The sequence below is a fragment of the Phragmites australis genome, chromosome 16, assembly GCF_958298935.1.
Source record: "Phragmites australis chromosome 16, lpPhrAust1.1, whole genome shotgun sequence".
Classification (NCBI taxonomy): domain Eukaryota; kingdom Viridiplantae; phylum Streptophyta; class Magnoliopsida; order Poales; family Poaceae; genus Phragmites; species Phragmites australis.
Genome location: NC_084936.1, coordinates 17,770,910 through 17,797,325, shown reverse-complemented (window position 1 = coordinate 17,797,325; position 26,416 = coordinate 17,770,910). Strand labels below are relative to the sequence as shown.

The following is a 26,416-nucleotide window of genomic DNA, read 5'->3' as shown; positions in this document are numbered from 1 at the left end:
TCGAGCCGTGCTGTGCCTAGACCATGTCTACAGCACCGGACTTTGGACATATCTAACAAACACGACCTATTTATCCATCTCTAAGGGCCACCATCCCGCCAACCATATGCCTTCCAAGTGACTTGTCCTCCCCTCTATATGCAAATACAAATTCATAGTTATATATTTTTCTGCTCTTAAAAGAAGTCTTGTACTATCAGCTGATCAATTCACATGTAATTTCCTAGTTCTGTATTAATATGACTAAATTATATTTCTTATTTTCACTTCCTACTTTCGCATTATGGCTTGACCACACGGGCCATAAAAGCCGCGCCAACTTTCTAGTTTTGCTCTAGACGGGGACCCGCCGTTGCGAATTTCCCGGTTGGCATCCTAGTCTGACTCTGACACTACACGGACCCCCGCTCCATTTACACGCGCGGACAGGATAGGATTCGTCTCCCTCCGCTTTCGCCATGGCCATCGCCGCCTCCCTCCTGCCGGCCTCTGCCGTACGTCCCGTTCCCCGAGCACCCGCCCCGCTCCCGCAGATTCGCCTCGTACCCGTCCCGCTGGCCCCAGCGCGCAAGGACGACCCTCGCGGATGCAGCGGCGTCGGCGCCAGCGTCAGCAACCGCCGCGCACCAACCGTTCGACGGAACGCCGCCGAGACGACGGCCTACGTCCCGGGCTCCGGAAAATACATCGCGCCGGACTACCTCGTGGTACGCCATCGCGCTTTGCCTCCGGGCTCGATCGGAAACCTTGCGCTCGCTGCCCTCCGGTCTGGGGAGTCTGACTGACTGAGTGGAGCTTTTCTTTTTCGTGGTTGCAGAAGAAGGTGACGGCCAAGGAGGTGGAGGAGCTGGTGAGGGGTGAGAGGAAGGTGCCGCTCATCGTCGACTTCTACGCGACGTGGTGCGGGCCCTGCGTTCAAATGGCTCAGGACATAGAGATGGTACGCCCCTGCCAGTTCCGCATCCTTTGATTCTGTTGGTTGCTGTGTGATTCCATTGTTTTTTGGCCAACGCAAGACCTGTCTGTAAGGCTGTAACCGATGGTAAGTTTTTCCACTGTTAACCTTGGGATTGATGGTATGCACGAGGTATTCCATTGGTGGCACCTTCAGAGATATAGCAAGGAGATGGAATGGAAAGGAATGCGCCACTTTGAGCTATTGGAGCAGCCGGTTTAGGCAATTTGTACAAGCTCCTGAAGATCTCTATTGGACGATTTAGTCTATAGCAGTACCTGCCGGACATCATTTGGTAGCTAGTGTAGTCTGGTAGTGGTCAAGCTTTATGAGTAGACAGTTTAGAATCTCACCTTAATGAAGACAATTATTTTTTATATAATGAAAGACTTGCTTCCTCAAAAAATATTGGTGTACCTGACTATTAGTGATTCTTCTTTCTATTCTTTTGAAGAATATTGTGAAATAGCGTGGTGTCAACATTGACTAAAACCAATTTAGGATGTCTAGCTTCTATTAAAGCATATAGCATAGTCTAGGGACTTTGTTCAATTATTGCTGGTATCTTGAAACTTGGAGCTGGTAGCACTTCCATGCGCTCTAAATTTTTGTGAACGTTCGTTCGCATTGGGATACCTATCATAGGGAAGATGGCCTTACATCATAGCTGGAAGGGCATTATTAGGATAAAAGGTGTTTGCGGAGCGCCTCAGTTTGGCATCCTCAATGATTACATGATCCAGGGAAAATAAACATATTGGGTTGAAAGGATATTTGGGAGAAGATAAACTAATCGTTCTGCCTTTCTCAATACACCTTGCAGTATCTTTAAGCATTTCTTGCAATATATTGTTGCAGCTTGCAGTTGAATACGAGGACAACGTCCTATTTGTGAAGGTGGACACAGATGATGAATATGAATTTGCAAGAGACATGCAGGTAGGTACACATCCTGGCACACATTTGAGCCATCAAAGCATTGATCACAGTCTTCTTTGTGTTCTCTTCTTTTCCTTCAATTTCTAAAGAGTCACCAATGCTGAAACATTCAGGTAAGAGGACTTCCGACGTTGTATTTCTTCAGTCCAGATCAAAGCAAAGACGCCATACGCACGGAGGGGCTAATTCCTATTGATATGATCAGAAACATTATCGATAACGAGCTGTGACTGTCTGCTAGGCTTCTAGGCAAATAGTGCGTGCTGTGTTTGCTGTACCTGCTGAAATTTTGGCTCTAGACTAGTTGCTGTGCTGAGTTCGAGTTTTGTATTGCTCCAATGATAGGGTTTCCTGTGTGCAAAATCTGCAGTTTTAGCATGTTAGCGTGTAGCTTGGGATTGGTACTTTGAGACTCACGCCTAAGTTACTCTTGTTGTTGCATTATCGTCTTCTTCATCCTCACCAAAATCCTTACTGTGTTGTTAGTGATCATTATAAGGACTAATTTGGTCCTCCAAATTTTACAAGGACTAAGTTGGTCCTACAACTGACATGTTTGGGCTGAAATTAATCCATATGAAGGCCCATTATAGGATCATCCCCACCCCACCCCACCCCCTTTTATTAGGATGACATCATTCCCGACTGTTATGCGTACGAGGAATAAGTGGACTAGTCGATTCCAATGCAAGTAAAAAATCCATATTACCTTTCTTAATTATTACTCTAGTCTGTTTGTCTTTCTCAAACCGTAAAATTAGATATTTTACTTCTTCCAACTATTTAAATCAGTGTAATTTACCTCCTTAACTGGTTTTAATAGTGATTTTGTTCTACGTGGTGATAACTCGGCCTGCCTTGTTGGTAGTGTTTCACTGGCGCGACATCGGCCTTGATGACTCAGTAGCTGGGTTAAATGGGCTCGTCAGTGTCAAATCTTTCGTTCCCAAACTGAAAGGATAATAATATCGCCTAATAAGGGTGAATAGATATTTTTACGAAAATTTGTTCCTTTTTAACTGTTGATCTAAACTTGCATTAGAAAATAAACTAACAGATTTTTCACAAGTAAAAATTATAAATATACTAAGCTCAACTAGTGCATAATCACCTAAATAGTTGTGAATGTTACAACCCTAAAGTAACAAAGATTATTAAAATCTAGCAAAAAGATATGAAAGAAAACTCTATTCGAAAGTTCTGAAATTACTGTTTATCAAGAAGTTCCGAAATTACTATTCATCGGAAGTTCCAGGTTCACACAAAGAAAGGGCTTGAAACTGAAATTAAAGTACGCCTAATGAGTTCTAGCTCAAACCAAATGAAGTCGTGTGCTTCAAATGATGATCCCAAGTAAATCTACGAAGAATCTATAAACAATTTTACACGAACAAGTAAATCAAGCAAATATGCACAACTAGAAAGCAAAAACTCAAGAACAAGAAAACAAGAGATCAGACATAAGATTTGTTTTCCGAAGTTTAGACACATCCCTTACAAGTTCCTACGTCTCCATTAAGGGGCTTGATCACATTTGAGCCGGGTTTCTCTCAACCCTTTTCCTCGCCAAAATCGGTCACACTTAAGCTTGGGTTTCCACTTTTGATTTCTTTCCTTCCAGAGGCAAAATCAAATCCTTAACAAACTTCCTATAGCACACCACAACCTTGGGTGCTCTCCATGCAACACCTAGCCACCTAGGAGCTCCAAGCTCCAAGAATAACAAACGTAACGATGAACTTCTTGTCGATGAACTCAAGTGCTTAAAAATAGAGTTTAGCTCACCTACACTCAAACTTCCAATCTATCAACTCAACTCGCTTTTTTTCCTCAAATCTCACACTAGATTAGAGTGGGAGGGAGTTCTTTTGGCTCTAGAAAGTTTTCTCATTCGTGCCCAAGCAGCAACCCCTTCAAAAGAGGTGAGGGGGTATTTATACTCAACCCCAAAAACTAGCCGTTAGAGAGTTTTCTGGCTCAACCTAGAACTTTCGGATTGCTCAAGTTAGACCAACCCAAGACCCTATCCGGATCAAGTCTGGAACCTCCGAACTAACCATAGAATCTGGAACTTCCGGGTTCAACCCAAAACTTCCAAATAGAAACTTCAAACTAAAACCGAGAACCCTAACTTGGATTTAATTCGAAACTTCCGAGTTAACTCGGAACTTCTGAGTTTAACACAGCAGACCATCTGAAAGAAGCGATAATGTTTGATCCCGATGTCCGATTTTGATGATTTTGAACTCTACAGAAAGCTTATTCAGAGGGCTACACCTCCCAACTGAATTCATGATCTCAAAAACATTGGATCAAAACTAGTAACACTCTGAAACATGATTCGGACACTTCCATACTTTCCGCATCAGACTCCTAAAGTGAACTCTCACTTTGGGTTGGTTAGAAACTCTTGAGCACTAAGACACGACAATTATCTCTACGTTGCATCCCTCTTAATAGTGTGGTATACCTATACTCAAATTTAAATGTAAAACTCGTTTGAACCAAATTGAGCCTTTGAACACCTTCAAGTACCACTTCCTTCTTTCAAACTTAGACGGTTGCCAACTTTTATATTGTCTCCACTCTATCTCTTCTTGATTTTTTATGTGATTGATGTGAATCACTCATAGCTTCCCATGGCATTGCACGGTATTAGCGCAAAGCCTTCACTCGCTCTTCACCACCACCTTGGTCCTTCGATGCCAAGCTATTTGTTTGTCCTTCACCATCGAATGGTCCATCGCAGTCGAGTCTCATTTGCCTTTCACCGTCTTGCCATAGAAAATAACTTTGTATCCAACATCTTCAATGAATTCACTTTATCAAATATTGAGTCCAATCTTTGTTGTTCACAAATTTCAATTCAACTTATGTCTTCTTATAGATCATAACCCCCCAACTCACTCTCAAGCACAAAGCATATGAGTTAGTCCATAAAACGTAACTGACAACTTTATACCTCAAGTTACTTGATCTCCACAAGTAACTTAGCCTTCATGCTTATTGTCATTCTTCATATGGAACCTAACTCTACTCATTTTCAAGCACATAGCATATGGGTTAGTCTACAAAACTCTATTGACAATGTCACGTTTAGTTACTTGATCTCCACAAGTAACGTAGCCTTCATTCTTCAAGCTTCTTCTTCTTCTTATGAGCATCACTAAGATCTCAATGACTATGATGCAATTCTTTGAACTCGTGGCATTTCTCAACTAATTCATGCTTCATCATTTATGCATCTCATATGGAATAATCTAATAACAATTCTTAACATAATTATTAGTCCGTATGTATTGTCATTAATTATCAAAACCACACATAAGGGCTAGATGCACTTTTAGTCTCCCTTATTTTGGTAATTGATGACAATCTCACTAGATTATTATATTTGACAAAATTTTAAAGTTCTAAGTAAACATTTAATCCAAAGACGAATATATACAAAAAAACATGTTTTGGAAATATCAAACATCACAAAGATATTTGAAGTTAACAAAAACTAGTTTTACTAGTATCAAACATCACTAAGATTTTGATGTTAGTAGAACTAAACATATGTATATAGCAAACTCCACCACAATCTATGCATGTGTAAATGAATATTGAATATCATTGCATATATTGTTTATCTCAAATTTTGGAAGGGGTTTCCTTTATACATATGAAGCAAGCATGACAAAGTATATATCAAAATGAATATGCACATATTCTTTGCAAACAAAACATCTATTCTCCCCCATAAGCAAAGACATCTTACAAAATATAACAACCAGTACAAATTCTCCCCCAAATGACATCAATGCCAAAATAGAATCAGCGAAATGAATTCTCCCCCAATTGAAGTCAATTCGGTAAGAAATTTGGAGGACTTCGCCAAAAAAGAGAAATTTTCCTCCAAAGCACATTAGCTCTATCCCATAAGAGGAAATCATCGAAAGGTAGTACATGACCATGTATAGTGTAAACTCCTCATGATATGTGTATTTCTAATAATTTGAGTGAACTCAAATGCACTTATCTAATTGTGAACTATGTGAGAAGATCATGCTATACAATAGAACAAAGGGGTTTAAAGATGTACCAAATGAGATTTCAAAAGGCTACCAATAAAAATTTCAACGGATATCAATTTAATACCCGCAAGAGATACTGTCGGAGGATGAACTCCTGTCGCAGGGATCCCGAGAGACCCCTTTTTAAAGATTCGGCCGGGGGGATGATCCTGAACGAGCTCGTCGGGGAAATAAATGGAAACGGAAATAAATACAACGGCTGGTGGTGGGGGATGATCGACCTAGTGCAAAAAAGAGATAGATGCACCGGGGTTTAGACAGGTTCGGGCCGCACGGGGGCGTAACACCCTACTCCTGTGTGAGTGCAATATCTTTCCTTGAAGGGAATTCTTCAAGGATGTGTCTGGTTACAAGGGTGTATTGTCTACAGAGAGCTTGAGGCTCCCGTGTTCTAGCTCTGCTCGAGCTTGTTCGTGATGTTCTTCGTCTCTTGATCTGGGCTTCTGATCATCCCTTTTTGGCTTGGGACTGGACTTAGTTTTGTACTCAGTACTTAGTCAAACTGCCTTCATGTGTTCTCCATCCTTTCCTTTTATACACACGCCGACCTCGACTTATCCTAAATGGGAAAGAGGGGGCGCTAGTGCCAAGGCACCACGGAGAAAGGCGTCACCATTCCGTCTCGGTGAAGTGACAGGGGCGGTGGAAAAATGCGGCGCGCATCCGACCACCCGCCACTGTGGACGTCCTTCGGCGCCATTGAGAGGGCCCACCGGGCGGCCACAGAGGCACCCGGCGCGCCCACCCTGTCTTGTTCTTCTGTCAGGGCAGGGTGGCAGGCGGAACGCTTCGAACCTGGCAACGTTATCCCGAGGTACCCGGATGATACGGGACGGGACCCGTGCAATTAATGGACCCATGCCCCCCTGCCAAAGCATGGCAGGGACTGACACTAGGGCGTGGGCAGCTGAGAATGTCAGGATGTCAGGATGTCAGGCCGCGCATGCCTATTAAATGCGGGATTGGACCTTTGACTGGCTGACACTCCGCCGACAGGACCCTTCGGGTCGTCGGGCGATCTTGCGCGAACCTTCGGGGAACCAAGTGCTAGGGGGCTGCCACGTGCAGCCCCGAGCACTCTCTCCCGAGCACTCCTGTAGGACCCTTCGGGGAACCGAGTCCTCGGGGACTGCCACGTGCAGCCCCGAGCACTCTCTCCTGAGCACTTGGGCAGAACCTTCGGGGAACCGAGTCCTCAGGGGCTGCCACGTGCAGCCCTGAGCACTCTCTCCCGAGCACTTGAGCAGGACCTTCGGGGAACCGAGTTCTCGGGGGCTGCCACGTGCAGCCTCGAGCACTCTCTCCCGAGCACATGGGTAGGACCTTCGGGGAACCGAGTCCTCGGGGGCTGCCACGTGCAGCCCCGAGCACTCTCTCCCGAGCACTTGGCTGTTCGAACCATCGGGGGACTATGGTACTCGGGGGTGAGTGGGAACTCTTCCGAGTACTTTCTTCCCGGTACTTGGACTCTGTGGGTCATCGGGGAACTGGGGTGCTCGGGAACCAGAGGCTGTGGCCCCGAGCACCTTCTCCCGGAACTTAGATTTTCCTCATCCTGCAGGGGGGACCTCGCGGGATGGTGACACGTGGCGGACAGCCGGCCTGGTCTCGGGACTCTGGGACCCCTGGTTCCTGATACACCGACAGTAGCCCCCGGGCCCATTGGTAGGCGATGGCACAAAGACTGCGGATGGGCCCTTCGTCGCGGCCGAGGCCGAGGCTGGCATGGACGCCACATGGCAGGCTTTCGAGAGGCGGTCGCGATCGAAGGCGTCCAGGTGGCGGTCGGGCGGCTGGGCGCGGCAGTGGGCGTAAAGGAGGAGCAGCTCGAAGCCGAGCGCGCCCGCCTGGCTTCGGAGAGGGCGCAACTTGCGGGCGCCCAAGAGGAGGCCCGCGCGGTGGCCGGGCGGGAACAGAAGCTCCTGGAAGACACCCGCGCGGAGGTCGCGCGGGAGCAAGAAATTTTGAAGGCCGCGCGGGCGGAAGCCGCGCGGGAACGAGAAGACGCCGCCCGCCTGGCTGAGGCGTCGAGGCAGCAGGCTGCCGAGGCCCTTGCCAGGATGGGGCAGGCACAGGAGAAGGAGGCGGCGGTCGCAGCTCGCGAGAAGGCGGCGGAGGAGCTGCGGGCCGAGCTGACCCGCCGGGAGGGTGAGGCCGAGCAGATGCGCGCCGACCTCCAACATTGGGAAGATGACCTCCGGAAGATCAGAGAAGACATCCGCCACTGGGAGGAGGACATCTCCCTTCGGGAGGTGGACAATGAGATGTCAGCGGCAGATCTTGGTGCCCGGGAGGATTCGATGACCCAACAGGAGGACGCGCTGGCCCGGCGGGAGGGCGAGCTGAGTCATCGAGAGGGCGAGCTGAGTTGTCGAGAGGGCGAGGCTGCTGCGGCGGTAGCGGCCGCTGCTACTAGGGCGGAGGAGAACGCGAAGCACGAGGCGGAATTAACCGCCCGTGAACGCGCCTTGTCCGAGATGGTGGCCAAGACGAAGCAGGCTGCCAGCTCCGCAGCCGTTGGCGGTTCTTCTGGCCCGCCCGGGGACCAGGGACTTGAGGCGCAGCTGCGGGCTGCCAAGGAGAAGCTCGAGACCGCGTTCGTCTCGTGGGTCAACCTGCAGCACATGTTGGAGGATATACTCCGGCGGATGCGGCGGGCCGTGGAGAAGGGCGGTCTTGGACGGCTCGTTGAAGACCAGAAGAACGACAGCCCTGCACGACAAGTGTTAGGGCTTCAGCAGGTTTGCGAGCGCCTCGACGCCCTGCCTTGGGCTGTCCAAGAACTCGCCGCCCGGGAGGGACGCGGCTTGGCCCATGCAGTGGCCGAGCACGTCCTGGCCTGCTACCGAAGCAGAGACCCGAACTTCCCGCTGGAGCCGGCGCGGGAAGGAGTGGTTGAAGCTGAGGGAGAGGCTGCCCGGGAAGTGGTTCAGAGTACCGCTGCCGAAGTGGCGGCCGGCTTCAGGCGGGAAGTGCCGCCGCCGCCAGCCCCCGGGGACGACTCAGAAGACTCAGCTGCCGCTTTTGCTGCCGACTAGACCTTTTGTAGTTGTTTTTCTTTCTTTTGTTGTTGTCTTGATGGATGTAAATATGGGAGTGATCCCTCAGAAATGCTTGTATGTGCCTTGTGAATATAATAGCAGCTTTTCTTTGGGCTCGCAACTCCAGTTTTCTTTAGTGCTTGATGTTCCTTCTGATATTTTGCCTTGAAGCCCCGGGGAGTACTCAGTCGGACCGTTCCCGACCTTTCCATCCCCGAGAATGAAGTTGTCCCGGTTGCTGTTGTTGGCGCGGTCAGCCCTCGAGCTCTCGCGAGTCCGCATCGTCTAAGTTTGAAAGACAAAAACACGAACTTCCTTGCTCGGGAGATAGATCGATCCAGCACGGAACACGCCGTGACCGATGAACACTTTTTCACCTCGCGACCACTCAGTTAGTAGACGGGAGACGCGTGCGGGCAGAAATGTGATCAAGAGTCCCCGTGGTCCGGTGGTGCCCGGGCTTAAGACGGACCGGACCGAGCACTGACAGCCCGCCCCTGAGGCCTGAGCTCCGGACTACTCGAGCAGCTCGAGCGATAGGATTACCCAGGGCACCCAAGGACTCAGTAGTGCTCAGGGTCCTTAAAAGCGGACCGAACACCACGACCACCACGAAGGGCTTCGGTCAGACATTACCGTACGCGCGGTACTCCTTTCTACGAACTGCTCTGTCGTTCCAAGAAAAAGTAGACACACGGTAGGGTTTTGTGCGCGAGGAGATCATCTCGCCGAACAGATTAAAATGCGAGAGCCCCCGAGGATGACTCGGGAACATAAAATTATTGAACGCAGACTTGTCTGAATGTAACCACTCACCGGACAGCTGTTGGCCTTCCGGCCAACCGATCCAGGAGGGGTGTGTGCTTCCGAGCTCGGGGTACCCGGGGACTTGGTTCCTTCAGCGAAGTGCCCGAGCGCCCAGAGGCACATGAGGATCCCGGGGTCGGGTGATCTCGACCACTCATGCCTAAGTGGTAGGACCACCCGAGGACCCTTGGGGCCGACCAGAGACCGGGGCATTGAAGCCCTCGCGGTCGAGCTGCTCTTGATTGTCGGCCTGTGACTTAAAAGGGAATAGAGAATTTCTTTGCCTGGTGCGCTCTGTTAGTGCAGTACTTGTTATAGACTGCTCTCGTTTTCGACCCGAGACCTCTTGAATACCCAAACCGGCGGATGAGAGCGGACAGAGGCATAACCCAGAGGTCCTATGGTTCGGTGGCGCCCGGGTATGACAGACCAGACCGAGCACCAACAGCCCGCTCTGGGGGCCTGAGCTCCGGACTACTCGAGCAGCTCGAGCGATAGGATTACCCAAAGCGCCCCAGAACTCGGTAGTGCCCGGGAGCCTGCCACGACACCGAACACCACAGCCTACCATGCCGGACGTAAGTCAGCGGCAACTGCCCACATGCATATCGATTGGGATTCTTTTATCAGCGGGGAAAATGAGAGAGCAAACTTTTTTCTCGCACAACCGAGCACCTCACCAGACAGATTAAACATACGGAATCCAGAAAAAATGAATTTGACATAGCGATTGCCTATTGAGATATTGAATTTACAATGTTTACAAGGTTGGGCGACGGTGACTTACCCAATGGGTGGAGCCCTCGGTCAGCTTGGGCGGGGGGAAGCCCCCGGCCTGGTTGACTTGAGCCGCGAGCACGGCCATCTACGGGTAGAACCTGTGCAGGTGCTCGATGTTCCACGGGTTCGGGAGTGGCTGCCCATCCTCTGTCGCCAACCTGAAAGAACCTTCTCGCGGGACCCCGATCACGGTGAAGGGACCTTCCCACATAGGGGACAGCTTATTCATTCCTTCGCGCGACTGGACGCGTCGGAGAACTAGGTCCCCCACCTCGAGAGATCGGGCCCGGACATGGCGCAGATGATATCGCCGCAGACTCTGCTGGTACCGAGCCGCTCGGACGGCGGCATGCCGCCGGCGCTCTTCCAGGTAGTCAACATCATCGCGCCTTTGCTGCTCCTGCTCACCCTCAGAATACGCATGCACCCGAGGGGAGCCCAGAGTGAGCTCGGAGGGGAGGACCACCTCGGCGCCGTAGACGAGGAAGAACGCAGTCTCCCCGGTGGTGCGGCTTGGCGTAGTCCGATTAGCCCATAGCACGGCGGGCAGCTCGTCCACCCATCCCTTCCTGTGCTTGGCGAGCACGTTATAGGTCCAGGTTTTGAGGCCCTTCAGTATCTCCGCGTTGGCGCGCTCGACTTGCCCGTTACTCCGAGGATGAGCGACGGAGGCGAAGCAGAGCTTGATGCCGAGGTCTTCGCAATAGTCCCCGAACAGGGCACTCGTGAACTGGGTGCCGTTGTCGGTGATGATCCGTTCAGGACGCCAAAGCGACTGGTGATGCCGCAGATAAACTGGAGCGCCGTGTTTTTGGTCACCTTGATGACTGGGACCGCCTCCAGCCACTTGGTGAATTTGTCAACGGCGACATATAGGTATGCATAGCCCCCGATTGCTCGGGGGAATGGACCCAGAATGTCCAACCCCCAGACCGCGAAAGGCCATGACAGGGGGATGGTATGAAGAGCCTGAGCTGGCTGGTGAATCTGCTTTGCGTGGAACTGGCACGCCCTGCAGCGCCGAACCAGCTCGGAAGCATCCTGGAGAGCTGTAGGCCAGTAGAAACCTTGCCGGAAGGCCTTCCCGACCAGCGTGCGGAACGATGAATGGCCACCGCACTCGCCCTCGTGGACCTCAGCAAGAAGATCGCCGCCTTCTGCCCGGGAGATGCATTTCAGGAGGATACCTCCTGCGCTACGCCGGTAGAGATCCCCATCTACTATAGCATAGCATCTGGACTGCCGAGCAACTCTTTCGGCAGACGCCTCATCCCCGGGAAGGAACTTTTCCTTCAAGTACCCTCGGATGTCAGACATCCATGAGGCATCTTGAGAACATTCGGTGAGCGCAGCGCACTCACCGGACGGTGGCGCCCTGACGGGGCTTCCCACTGAGGGCACCGCTGGGGTCCCCTGAATTGAGTTCGAGGTTTCCCTTCATCCTGTTCGGCAGGCAGGACGGAAGGCCGTGCGAGTCTTTCTTAAAAGACTCCGGCAGGGACGCGCGCACGGGAGGAGGCCAGGCGGGAGAGCTCGTCGGCCAGAGTGTTGTCGCGGCGAGGGATGTGCCGCAACTCCAGGCCATCGAAGCGCCTCTCCAGCTTCCTGACCGCAGCCACGTACGCCGCCATTTGAGGATCCGTGCACTGGTACTCCTTGGATACCTAGTTGACGACCAGTTGGGAGTCCCCTTTGACCAGGAGGCGACGAATCCTGAGCCCCACCGCAGCCCGGAGGCCGGCGATGAGACCTTCATATTCCGCCATGTTGTTGGATGCGCGGAACTGCAACTGCACGACGTACCGGAGCTCTTCACCCGTTGGGGAGGTGAGAACCACTCCGGCCCCTGCGCCTTTCAGCGAGAGGGAGCCGTCGAAGTGCATGACCCAGTACCCGGGCGCGTCGTGCCCGGGATAGGCAGAGATCTCTTCTGGGACGATGTTGGGGACGGGTGTCCACTCTGCCACGAAGTCGGAGAGCGCCTGGCTTTTGATCGCCTGGCGACTGACGAAGTGCAGGTCAAATTCCGCCAGCTCCACTGCCCACTTGACAATGCGCCCGGTGCCTTCCCGGTTTCGAAGAATGGGTCCCAGTGGATACGTGGTAACCACCGAGACCTTGTGCGCCTGGAAGTAGTGGCGCAGCTTCCGGGAAGCGATGAGCACGGCATAAAGCAGCTTTTGTGCCTGGGATATCTTGTCTTGGCTTCCCGGAGGACTTCACTGATGAAGTATACCGGTCGCTGTACTAGGCGGGCCCGGACGGCGGCTCTACCCGGGGGGCTGCTGCAGCCCCCAGGCTCGGCGGCACGGTCGGGGCTGGCCGGCACTCGGGCTCTACTCCCTGACTGGGAGGAGCGGTGTACTCGGGCTCGACCCCTTGCTCAGGGGGAGCCGCGAGGACGGGTGAGTGCTCGGGGGCCTCTGGGAGCTGGGACCCAGCACCTGGTCCCAGACACTCGTCACGCTCCACCACCAGCACCATGCTCACGACCTGAGGAGTGGCCGAAACGTAAAGCAGCAGGGGCTCACCTTCGGAGGGAGCCACCAGCACGGGTGGCGAAGTGAGATACTTCTTTAGATCGCGGAAGGCCTGCTCGGCCTCCGACGTCCAGTCGAAACGACCAGACTTCTTCAGAAGCTTGAAGAGGGGGAGCCCTCGCTCCCCGAGCTTGGAGATGAAGCGCCCGAGGGCTGCCATGCAGCCGGTGAGACGCTGGACCTCCTTGAGTCGAGCCGGGGGTCGCATCTGCTCGATGGCCCGGATCTTCTCTGGATTGACCTCGATTCCTCGGCCAGAAACCAAGAAACCAAGGAGCTTGCCCGCCGGCACCCCGAAGACACACTTCTCCGGGTTGAGCTTGAGGCAGGTAGTGCGGATACTGTTGAAAGTCTCGGCAAGGTCCTCGAGCAGGGTGGCGCGGTCTCGGTTTTGCCACGAGATCGTCGATGTAAGCGTCGACGTTGCGGCCCACCTGTGAATCAAGGGCAATACGAATAGCACGCTGGAAGGAGGATCCAGCATTGCGCAAGCCAAAAGGCATTGACATATAGCAATAAGTCCCCACCGGAGTGGTAAAAGCAGTTTTTTCCTCGTGCCCTACGGCCATGCGAATCTGGTGATACCCAGAGTTTGCATCTAAAAAGCATAAAAGATCGCATCCCACAGTTGCATCTACAATTTGATCAATGCAAGGTAAGGGGAAGGGATCTTTAGGGCAAGCCTTATTCAGGTCGGTGTAGTCCACGCACATGCGGAGCTTGCCGTTAGCCTTCGGGACGATGACTGGGTTTGCCAGCCAGTCGGGGTGGAGGACTTCTCGGATAAATCCAGCGTCGAGGAGCTTGCTGACCTGCTCGCGGATAAACTCCTGGCGCTCAGGCGCCTGCCGCCGGACCTTCTGCTTCACCGGGCGGGCGTCCGGACGCACCGCCAAGTGATGCTCGATCACCTCCCTAGGGATCCCGGGCATGTCGGACGGTTGCCAGGCAAACACGTCTGCGTTAGCCCGGAGGAAGGCGACAAGCGCGCTTTCCTATTTGCTGCCCAGGTCACCGCCGATCCGGATGACCTGGGTAGCGCCTTCGCCTATCACGACCTCCTTCGTCGGAACAGAGGCATCGGCGGCGAGTCGGGGTTTGGATGAAGAGGGTCCCGGGCCCCCTGTAGAGCCATCGACCTCGGCCTGCGCTGAAACCAGAGCCATGTATGACTGCTCAGCGCAGGAGACGGCACCGCCGGAGTCGGCGATCACGGAGATGGGGCCCGCGGGGCCTGGCATCTTAACCGTGAGGTATGCGTAGTGCACGGCCATCATGAACTTGGCGAGCGCCGGACACCCGAGGATGGCGTTGTAGGAGAGAGGGAGCTCCGCGACGTCGAAGAGGACGCACTCCGTGCGGAAGTTGTCCCGGCTCCCGAATGTCACGGGCAACTCGACCTGCCCGAGGGGCAGGGAGTGCCCGTGGGTCACTCCGCAGAAGGGGAGCGATGGCCTTAGGCGCCTGGAGGACACCTGCAGCTTCTCAAAAGCCTCCTTGGAGAGGAGGTTGAGGCCTGCACCACCGTCGATCAGCACTCTGCCGACCTTAACATTGCAGATAGTGAGGGACACCACCAGGGGTAGTCGCCCCATGGATGCAGTACTTGCGGGGTGATCGGCCATGCTGAATGTGATCGGAGCGTCCGACCACCTCAGGGGCCTAGCGGCCTCCTCGCTCGGGGTTGCCGAGCACACCTCGCGTCGCATGACCTTGATGCCACGGCGCGAGGAAGGCGTGTACGCGCCTCCGTCGATGAAGGCGACGGCATGCTCGGGCTCCTGGAAACCGAGCTCGGCGTTGTCGGGGGTGACCTCAGCATCGCCTCCTCCGCGAGACTCGTCGCGCTCCCTCTGGCGCTGCTCGACGAGTCCTTTGACCGTACGACACTCCGTGAGGTCGTGCCATCTGGTCTGGTGTATGGGGCACCATTTGCCTGGCTCGGGCCCCGCGGGAGCGGGGACCCTCGCTGGAGCAGGAGCCCGGCCGGGGGCCGGGGCTCTTGCGGGAGCCGGTGCCCTAGCTGGTGCCAGGGCCCTCGTGGGCACGGGGGCCTGAGGAGGGGCCCTAGCAGGGGCCCTTGCGGGCCGTCGGTCGACGCCCGGCCGGCGCTCTTGCCGGCGGTCGGGCTCTTGAGCCGCCCTATGGGCGGGGCCCTGGGTCGGCTCGACGGGAGCGGCCTCGCGCTTCCTTCTTTTCTTCTTTTCCCGCTTGTCGGAGCGGGAAGAACTTGGCTGGTCGGTGGCGGGGCGGGGAGCATGTCACGCCCTGGCCTCCGCAGCCTTGGCGCACTTATCGGCCAGTGCGAAGAGCTCCGCAGTGGTCTCAATCTCGTGCGTACCTAGCTTTTCGAGCATCCGCTCGTCGTGGACGCCCTGCCGGAAAGCAACAATAACAGCATGGGGGGCCACTCGCGGGATGGTGTTGCGGACCTGGCTGAAACGCTGTATAAAGCGCCGCATTGTCTCCCCTTCCTGTTGTTTGACGGCGTGGAGGTCGCACTCCAAGCCGGGGCGCGTGAATGTGCCCTGAAAGTTGGTCACAAACTGGTGGCAAAGGTCGTCCTAGGAGCTAATAGACCCTGGGGGTAAGTTCATAAGCCAAGAGCGGGCAGAGCCCCTCAAGGCAACATGAAAATAATTTGCCATCACCTTTTCGCTGCCTCCGGCCGCTTGAACGGCCGTTGTGTAGATCTGGAGGAACTCGACGGGGTCGATGGACCCGTCGTACTTCTCCGGCAGCTCGGGGCGGAACTTGGAAGGCCACCTGACCCGGCGGAGCTCAGCGGTGAAGGCACGGCAACCGGTGCCGTACCCCGCAGCGCGAGCGGGGGTCCTCGGTGGCGAGTGGCGACGAGCCGGGGATTCCCGGTGATCGTGGGCCGGGAAAGAGGAAGCCTGGTCCTCTGCCCCGACCTCCTGCCGGGTTTCCCGCTGGCGCTCGAGAGTAACCCGGGCGTCCTCGTGGCCCCTCCGCTCGTTAAGACGCAAGCGGAGGTCCCGGGCTTCGGACACGGCCAGGGGGACGGCACTCCACCTGGAGGCCCCTCGGCCCGTGCGGACGTTGCCCGTTGAGGATGAACTCCTGTCGTAGGGATCCCGAGAGACCCCTTTTTAAAGATTCGGCCGGGGGGATGATCCTGAACGAGCTCGTCGGGGAAATAAATGGAAACGGAAATAAATGCAACGGCTGGTGGTGGGAGATGATCGACCTAGTGCAAAAAAGAGATAGATGCACCGGGGTTTAGACAGGTTCGGGCCGCACGGGGGCGTAACACCCTACTCCTGTGTGAGTGCAATATCTTTCCTTGAAGGGAATTCTTCAAGGATGTGTCTGGTTACAAGGGTGTATTGTCTACAGAGAGCCTGAGGCTCCCGTGTTCTAGCTCTGCTCGAGCTTGTTTGTGATGTTCTTCGTCTCTTGATCTGGGCTTCTGATCATCCCTTTTTGGCTTGGGACTGGACTTAGTTTTGTACTCAGTACTTAGTCGAACTGCCTTCATGTGTTCTCCATCCTTTCTTTTTATACACACGCCGACCTCGACTTATCCTGAATGGGAAAGAGGGAGCGCGAGTGCCAAGGCGCCACGGAGAAAGGCGTCATCATTCCGTCTCGGCGAAGTGACAGGGGCGGTGGAAAAATGCGGCGTGCATCCGACCACCCGCCACTGTGGACGTCCTTCGACGCCATTGAGAGGGCCCACCGGGCGGCCACAGAGGCACCCGGCGCGCCCACCCTGTCTTGTTCTTCTGTCAGGGTAGGGTGGCAGGCGGAACGCTTCAAACCTGGCAACGTTATCCCGAGGTACCCGGATGATACGGGATGGGACCCGTGCAAGTAATGGACCCACGCCCCCTGCCAAAGCATGGCAGGGACTGACACTAGGACGTGGGCAGCTGAGAATGTCAGGATGTCAGGCCGCGCGTGCCTATTAAATGCGGGATTGGACCTTTGACTGGCTGACACTCCGCCGACGGGACCCTTCGGGTCGTTGGGCGATCTTGCACGAACCTTCGGGGAACCAAGTGCTCGGGGGCTGCCACGTGCAGCCCCGAGCACTCCTGTAGGACCCTTCGGGGAACCGAGTCCTCGGGGACTGCCACGTGCAGCCCCGAGCACTCTCTCCCGAGCACTTGGGCAGGACCTTCGGGGAACCAAGTCCTCGGGGGCTGCCACGTGCAGCCTCGAGCACTCTCTCCTGAGCACTTGGGCAGGACCTTCGGGGAACCGAGTCCTCGGGGGCTGCCACGTGCAGCCCCGAGCACTCTCTCCCGAGCACTTGGCTGTTCGAACCATCGGGGGACTATGGTACTCGGGGGTGACTGGGAACTCTTCCGAGTACTTTCTTCCCGGTACTTGGACTCTGTGGGTCATCGGGGAACTGGGGTGCTCGGGAACCAGAGGCTGTGGCCCCGAGCACCTTCTCCCGGAACTTAGATTTTCCTCATCCTGCAGGGGGGACCTCGCGGGATGGTGACACGTGGCGGACGGCCGGCCTGGTCTCGGGACTCTGGGACCCCTGGTTCCTGATACACCGACAGATACCAATTGAAAATTTAAATTATATCAATTGAAAGAGATACCAATTCCAATTGAAATAGATGTCAATTGAAACAAATTCAACTGAAGGCAAATCAAGTATGACTCCAAAATTAACATCCAAAATATAAGTGCAATGGATTAGGCTCAAGGTTGAACATAGCATAATTATTGATATTATAACGAATTTCTCGTTTATCATAAAGTGTCAACATCACATAAGCATATATGTCCAAAAGAGCCATTTAAAGTAGACTATAAATCTTAAGTAAATGATTTTGCCATTTTCATCAATGTTGTATATAAGAGCAACTCAAGCATTTGATATAAATTCTTTTGCATATTTGGGATTGGATGAATCATAAACATGATTATAAAGTTCCCATAAAAATATGCAACTTTAAATTACTCATATTTACTATAAAGAAGTTTTTAAACACTTGCAAGAAAAATAATTTTTCACAAGTTATTTTCATGATATGATGAAATCTACATGAGGTTGAATATATGACATTAAATACATGAATTAAGAACCCGTAACCGAGATGACATTGGATCGATGTAGTAGATCACTATTCAATCTTGTCTAGCTTTACTTTGATATGATTCTTCTTTGTGATTCCAATTGAAGTTGGAGGAGAGAATCTTCTTTATAAATTTCAATTGAAAGATGAAAACCTTCTTCATGAGCTCCAATTGAAAAGATCTTCCTTTTGGAAGGACCTTTATTATGATTAACCTAAGATTCCAATGCATCTCCATTGTACCTAAAACTTATTCAAGTATAATTTGTTCCTCAAACTCATTAGGTTCAAAGAGGTTAGCAAAAACCTACCACATAGAGCAAACTCTCTAATAAATGGTGCATATGAAATAGATACCAATTGAAGATATAAACCAATTGAAAGATTGAATGCATATAAGACTTGAAGATACCAAATGAAAGGCTAATATTCAAAAATGATATCTAAATTGCATCTAAGATAAAAGATCGATAAATTATCACTCACAAATTTTAACTATAGAACTAAGTGAATGGATTGAGCATATAGAGAAATGAATAAGTTTCAAACATGCTACTTATCTCAAGAAATTATATTGAAAGAGATACAAGTCATTGAGATAGCAAGCTTCTATAAACTCCAAAAGGAAAGTTTCTTTGAAAAAACCAATTTTCCTAACATAGTAGTTAAATGAAATCTTTCACAAAGAAAGAAATCACTAAGAAGCAAAAATTGAACCAAAGATGATCAACAAGGATTACCACTTGTATCACTATCAATTGTAAGAAAATAATGGTATATGGAGACATCACAAGATGGCATTTGCATAATTGCATGGATCAACTTTCACTCAAAGAAGCATATGAAGAAAGGTTTAGAAATAAAACAACATGCTTCAAAAAAATTCTTCACAAAATCAACTATTACAAGTATACACATAAAAATAATAGTTTATTTGATTCAAATGAGGAATAATTCAAATTAAAATCTTGAGATTACATAGATCACTAAAGAAGTTCCAAGAATCTCGAGTTTCAATTTAAAACCAAATATGGATCAATTAATGGATTCTTGCGAAATTGAGCTTTATATGAGCTTAACATACCATATAGATGCTAGATAAATAATTATATCAATTCCAAATGGTATTGCTCAAATGTTCACACTTTACGGGTATTTAAGATGAACAAAGCATAATATTTCCCAATAGTGTGATGATTCATTAATATCTCCAAAATAGTCAAAATATAATTCAATAAGACGAATAAGATCAAATAAAGCTTCAAAACCACACAATCAACATATGAATGTGCAATGCATTATACACATAGTAGTTATAAGACCTACACATACTAGTTGGTAAGAAAAGCTAGATGCGCTAGAAATAAATTCATAACGCACTTAGCAAACAATCAAGACATGTTAGGATATAAAATACAAGCATGATAAGATTGCAATAAAGTATATACATTCTAAGATAATCATAAACTCTAAAACAAGCATAGATATAAAATCTATACATGCAAAGAGCTAGAAATTTTCAGAATCCGGAATTTTCGAATAGAACCCAAGACTTCTGATTTTTGTCAAACCCGTAACTTCCGGTTAAAATCGGATATTCCAAATTCTATAAATTCCAGTAATTGTATAGAACAACAAATCTATCACAAAGATGTAAACTATGAATTTAAGTACATTGTGATAGAAGGGTAACTTCATAGAGTGGTATTGGATAGATAATAAACATAATTCCACACAATTTGGCTCTTTAATTAATTAGACAAATCTTCAAATAATTGAGTCAAGTCTCCAATTCTCTCCATATCACCAAGAGACTAAACATAAATTTCACTTGAAGAAAGATTAGTCTCAAAGCACAAAACATAGGATGAGCTCTCGCTAAATATGTGCATCTAAGTATTTGAACTATTTGTAATATGCACTTAGTTTATTTAAGAATCTAAAGGAGCTTATCCTATATTTTGAGTTAAGGCACAAAAGAAATTTACAAAGGAAATACTTGTGCCAAGAATGAACTTACAACTATGAGATCATGTAGATTACCACAAGATTTGAATTATGGCTTGGCAATCTGCATATTTTTTCACTCGCTTTTTCTTCACATGGTAGATTAAGTTTATCTTCCATAGCCATCGCCAAGTCCAAATCCTCTAATGTTTCTTTTACCTTATATATCTCACAAAGACACAAAAAGGTAAAATTCACACGAAATTGTAATTAGAGTTTTTAGCAATTACCATATCTCTTTCAAATGTCTCCTTGAACATCATTGATGGAATTGTTTCTTGGACACTTGATGAGCTCTTGAACGAAGCACTTGAAGTGGAGATCCAATTTTAACTTCTTTCTTAATCTTAACATACCTCCAACCTTTTGTAGATTTTAGAACTTCCGAATTTAGCCCAGAATGTTCGGCTTACAAAGACAAGAACTTCTAGATTCAATCCGGAATATCCAGATTATCTAGAAAAGCTAAGATGCTTGGAGTTTTCATGAGCCTTGATCTTTTCTTGATATTTTTTATGACCACCATTAAGTATTCATTGCATGCATCACTTACAAAATTTTGTTCTACTAGAGAGCCATTAAACGCATCACTTAAAAAATATAGAAATTTAAGCAAAACTACCTAGCCAACTTCATATGTTCACAATCACCAAAGATTGTGAATGATTCATACCTACACAAAGTTAAGGAGGCTAGATATTCCAAAGTAGATACTTTTTACCGAGATATCATTGGTTCTTGATATTGGAACAATAATCTTCATACTTGGCACCCTTTCCATAAATAATGAGAAATACCACTTGAAAGGAAACTTGATATGATATGTGCAATATAATTCATCTCAAATAAGCAAGTCTTCAATGCATCTTTAAGTAACTATTTAGCAAATTAAGCATTTTGTGGTACCAAAACCATGTTGGGTCCTTTAAGGTTAGTCATGAAAGACTTAGGTATCCTAATGACCCTTGCATTAGCATGAGACGAGCTAATCACCTTAGCAACACAAGTACCACTCTTAACCTTAAACAAATATTGATCATTATTGAAATAGAAAGGCATAGTAATGTTACCCTTCGGATAATTTTTATCAATATGTCCCTTTTCACGGTATGTGTAGCAAATTTTATCGCCAATCCACTTCACTTGAAGCTTCTCATCTTGATAACCATTTATTTGACCTCTTCGCTTTATGATCTTGAAATGGCTTGGGGCTTCCTCTTTTGATGTTGGTCGTCTTGATTAGAACTTCCTTGATTGTTGATGATGAAGGAGATTCTTCCTTTACAGACCTCTTATCTTGTTGTGTCTTGATCAAGGATATCTTCTTCTTCTTCAAAAGGCATTCCCGAACATGATGACCCTCTTTATTGCACTTGAAGCAAGTCATAAGTGTGGTGGTCATCTTTTGACCTTGACCCCTCTTCTTGGCATTGTTAGACTTATTCTTGTTGGAATTGAATTTAAGTCCACTTTTATCTTTTAGATGCTTTTGGTCAACTAGCATCTCATTAAGAGCGGTCTTCTCTTCGAAGCACCAAGTCAAATCTTTCTTCAAACAATTGACTTGATCCTTGAGCTCCTTAAATTTCTCTACAAGATTAAACTCACAAGTGGAGCTAGAGGATATATTAATATTAGAGCAACAAGGAGTAATAGGTAATTCATCATTAGATATATAATTGACATTAAATGAATTGCTAGGACTGCCACATGTTAAATCTACATTATGCAAAGAATGTGTGTTATTGTTCACATGAGGTTTATAAGATTCTACTGTTGTGATTATTACCTCATGAGCTATTTCTAGAATGGTATGAGAAGCTACAAGATTTTCATGAGTGTATAAAATCTCATTATGATTTTCTTGTAGTTTCACATACTTGCTAGTTAGCTTTTCAATTTGAGCCCTTAGCTTAATATTTTTCTTCTCCAAAGATGCTACATGAAAAATATAGTTGTCCTTAGATAAAATATTGCAATTAGAACATGATTTTTCTAAATCCACTCGATGCATAGCATCTAATTTATCAATTAAAAAATATGCTTAACTTTAAGATCCACATAAAGATTAGATATCAAACTATGAGATTCTTGAAGTTTTTCATATTTCTCATTTAAGATCTTAAGTTCTTCTATTTTCTTAATGAGATATTCCTCTTGCCTCTCGAGCCTTTCCTCATGGGCTTCTATTACGCGCATGAGTTTGATCATTTTAGGCATATTCTTTTTATTCAAGAGATCAAACCCGAGCTCATCACTATCACTAACACTAAAACTAACATTGACATAATTATCTTCATTTACCGCTCTCTTTTTACCCTTTTTCCATAAGGCACAGTGGAGAATGAGCACCTTGGATAAGTGGATCCTTCACTTTTACATTGAGAACAATCCATGCTATAATATCCATATTGATGACATATATAGCATGTCCGCCTTGATCTTCTCTTAGGTGGACCTTTCTTCTTGATTTTTCTTGAGGCCTTTCCATCTAAGCTTTGTCTCAAGTAAGCCTCAATTTCCTTCAAAATATTAGTCTCACAAATACTAATCAAAATAGATGTGTTACAATGAGGATAATTAACCATATCGTCATGATAAATAGGAATTTTTGCACTAGATGATATGCAAAGGTTAACAACACTACTAGATATTAGAATTTCATTGCAAGTATTGTTAAAGTCAAAAGGAGGGATTGAAAACTTACTAATCTCACTCACCATATCATTATCTTACTCATATTTGTCAATTGGTGAGGTGGATGACAAAGTGGCATCCTCTTGGACAAAGGAGGAAATCATTTGGCGCTTCATGATGTGATGATGAAGTAGAGCACTCTTCAAATGATGTCTCGATGATGAAGTAGAGCACTCTTCAAATGATGTCTCCGGAAGAAGAACCTCATCATCACATTTAAGCTTGTCATATGTTTCTTTAAGTGTTGTCCAAATGAGATGAGCATCCTCAAGTGGCATGATCATGTCAAAAACATCTTCGTTCAAAGCATTGAATAAAGCAGTAGTAACTTAAGCATTGAGATGTATGCATTTCTCTTTCTCATCAAATGATATGAGTTTATCATTAGGAGGGGAAATGTTCACATCTACAACTTGCTCTATTTGAGGACCCATAGTCCTAAAATTATGAAGCATGCAAGTACTTCACTCAAAATAATTAGAGCAATCTAATAAGAGTGGTTCTATGTGTACTAATCCACTAGTCGATATTTTTACTTTCTAGACGGTAAGCTCTAAAAGAGAGACTTGACTTTGATACCAATTGAAAGGATAATGATATCGCATATGGGGGTAAATATGTGTTTTTACAAAAATTTGTCCTATTTTTGCCGTTGGCCTAAACTTGCAGCGGTAAATAAACTAATGAATTTTTCACAAGTGAAAATCCTAAATATGCTAAGCTCAACTAGTGCACAATCACCCTAAATAGGTGTGAAGGTTAAAATCCTAGGTGACAAAGATTATTCAAATCTAGCAAAAGATATGAAAGAAACTCTAATAGAAAATTCTGAAATTACTATTCATCTAGAAGTACATAGGTTAGTCTATAAAATATAATTGATAACTTTATACCTTAAGTTACTTGATCTCCATCAGTAACTTAGCCTTAATGTTTATTGTCATTCTTCATATGGAACCTAACTCCACTCATTTTCAAGCACATAGCACATGGGTTAGTTCATAAAACTCTATTGACAATAGCATACCTTTAGTTACTTGATCTCTAAAAGTAACTTAGCCTTCATTCTTCAAGCTTCTTCTTCTTCTTATGAGCATTACTAAGATCTCAATGACTATGATGCGATTATTTGAACCTGTGGCATTTCTCAATTAATACATGCTTCATCATTTATGTATTTGCTACAGAATAACCTAATAACAATTCTTAATATAATTGTTAGTCCATAGGTATTGTTATTAATTACCAAAACCACATATAAGAGCTATATGCACTTTCATGAACCACTCCGAAGCCCATCACCGCCACGAGCGCGTACCATGATGGGCATTAGCCCCTCCAGGTGCGTGGACGCCGCACTCCGTCGTGTACCGGTGTTCACCGTCGCTTTCGACTGTTGCCTCGTCAATGCGTAGCGCGCCTTTCTAGGGTGTCCACCGCTACTAGCTCACCGATGCCACCGCGCATGTCCATCGGAGCTCCAGCACACCCTCTCGCTGGTCCAGCACTGGGTGCCCTCGCCGCTACTCTGGGCCCGTGTTGACGCCGTTCTTTGCATCGCAGGGCTCGAGGGCAAGAGGGAGCTCTCACTGGCCAAGTTCAAGGAGTTTGCAACTGACCTATTTAGGGAGGCCATGCTAGACGATGTGGCAGAGGCGGCGCTTGTCCACGCCTCCCTAAACAGCTTAGCCCAACTCTCCCGACCACCGCGGGGGCGTCTACATCGTCTATGTTGTCGCCATGATGATTTCCTCGACCACCGCAGGGGTGGCGCACCACCACGCCCACCTCGACGATCCTGGGCGTGTCGGCAAAAGATCGACGAGCACCGCCTCAACCCTCTATATAAGCTACGACCAAGCCCACCTATCTCTCTCTTTCACCACACACTACATTCATATTGCACCAAGTCGCACTACCGGATTTTGAGACTTTGCCGTGTGCCCAGGGCACACGGCAAAGCCCTAAAAACACTCGGCAAAGTGTTTGCCGAGTGTAACACTCGGCATAATACTGTCGGCATACACAGTGCCGGCAAACAGCTGTTTGCCGAGTGTTTTATATCACGCACTCGGTAAACATATTTGCCGAGAGCCAAATACGACACTCGGCCAAAAAAAGCGACCTAACGGCGCCAGGGCCTTAACGTCCTCTTTGCCGAGTGTCTAAGGGATACACTCGGCAAACACGAGGACACGTGGTGCTCGCACATCGTCCCTTTTTTGGGCAGTTTGCCGACTTTGCCGAGTGTCCATGGAATACACTCGGCAAATCACGGCACGTTTGCCGAGTGTATTGGAGGGTACTGGCAAAGTGAGCACAGAATAGCGCCCAGATAGCATAGTTTGGCGACACATGGCACTCTTTGCCGAGTGTATTGGAGCACACTCGGCAAACTGGCATCCAAAATGCCAGATTGAACAGCCTTGCGACACGTGTCACGTTTGCCGAGTGTTACACTCGGCATAGCCTTGTTTACCGAGTGTTACACTCGGCAAACTGTTATATACCAGATTGCCAATTGATCCATACCAGATTCAAAATTATCGCTGCAATTCAAAACAATTTATATATATTTCACAGATTACCACCTTCACATAAACATCGCATATTACACAAACATCACATAAACCGTCGCATAAACATCACATATGCCACAAACATCACATAAACCGTCGCATAAACATCGCAAGTGACACAAACATCACAAATTGTCGTGACAAGATAGCAAAACATAGTCCAAACAAAAAGAAAATGTTGCAGGCCGTAACGGACTCCACAGTTGATTACCACCTTAACCTGCATCAATCAAGGAGTAGAAACACTAAGTAAGAAGTATGCATTTGAAAGTAAACAGAAATGCTAAGTATGGATATGGGGTTACAAAAGTAAGTTTTCAAAGTGAGGAGAACAAACCAAAGTGAGGTGGAGTACCAAAATGCGAACCTCCAGCTCCAGGCGTATTCGATCCCTCTGATGGATACTGCACAAAGGAGGAGATAGTTAGCACAACACTCTATGGTTGCAGGAATGGCAATAATGGTGATTACAAGGTTATAAACTAACTCACAGGAGTGTGTGGAGCCTGTGGAGCAAGTGGACGAGAAGGGGTTGGCATCGGTGGCGGAGTTTGGCCCATTGCAGCATAAAGGGGCGTCATCATCGCATACCATTGGGATTGTTCTGCCGCCATCCTCTCCTCGAACGATCTCTCTAATTCGTGCCGGAGCCTCCTTTCTTCATCCAGCTAGGCCTACAGTATGTCATCGCAATCTCATCATCGTTCCAATGCAAAGCATGTAAAGATCATGGAGGATGAATGAAATAGAACTAACCTGGATTTCGTTCATCGCAATCCGTGTAGGCTCTGGGCGAGGGCGTATACCCGGACCTGAGCTCGTGCTCTGAGCTCTAAGCTGAGAGAGAGAGGGAGTGGTGGCCGTATCGAGTGTGCCGTCGCCAATCCAGAACCAGCCATGTTTCTTGCCTCCTCCTACCCTCATAACCA

General features: G+C 48.4%; 1 protein-coding gene across 1 annotated transcript; it reads left to right on the top strand.

The window, feature by feature from the left end:
* Positions 1–352: 352 nt before the first annotated feature.
* LOC133894840 (thioredoxin-like protein CITRX, chloroplastic) lies at positions 353–2,338 on the top strand. Its single transcript, XM_062335015.1, has 4 exons — positions 353–707; positions 818–940; positions 1,814–1,894; positions 2,008–2,338. The coding sequence occupies exons 1-4, from the start codon at positions 459–461 to the stop codon at positions 2,122–2,124; spliced, it is 570 nt and encodes a 189-aa protein (XP_062190999.1). The 5' UTR covers positions 353–458; the 3' UTR covers positions 2,125–2,338.
* The last annotated feature ends 24,078 nt before the right edge of the window (positions 2,339–26,416 follow it).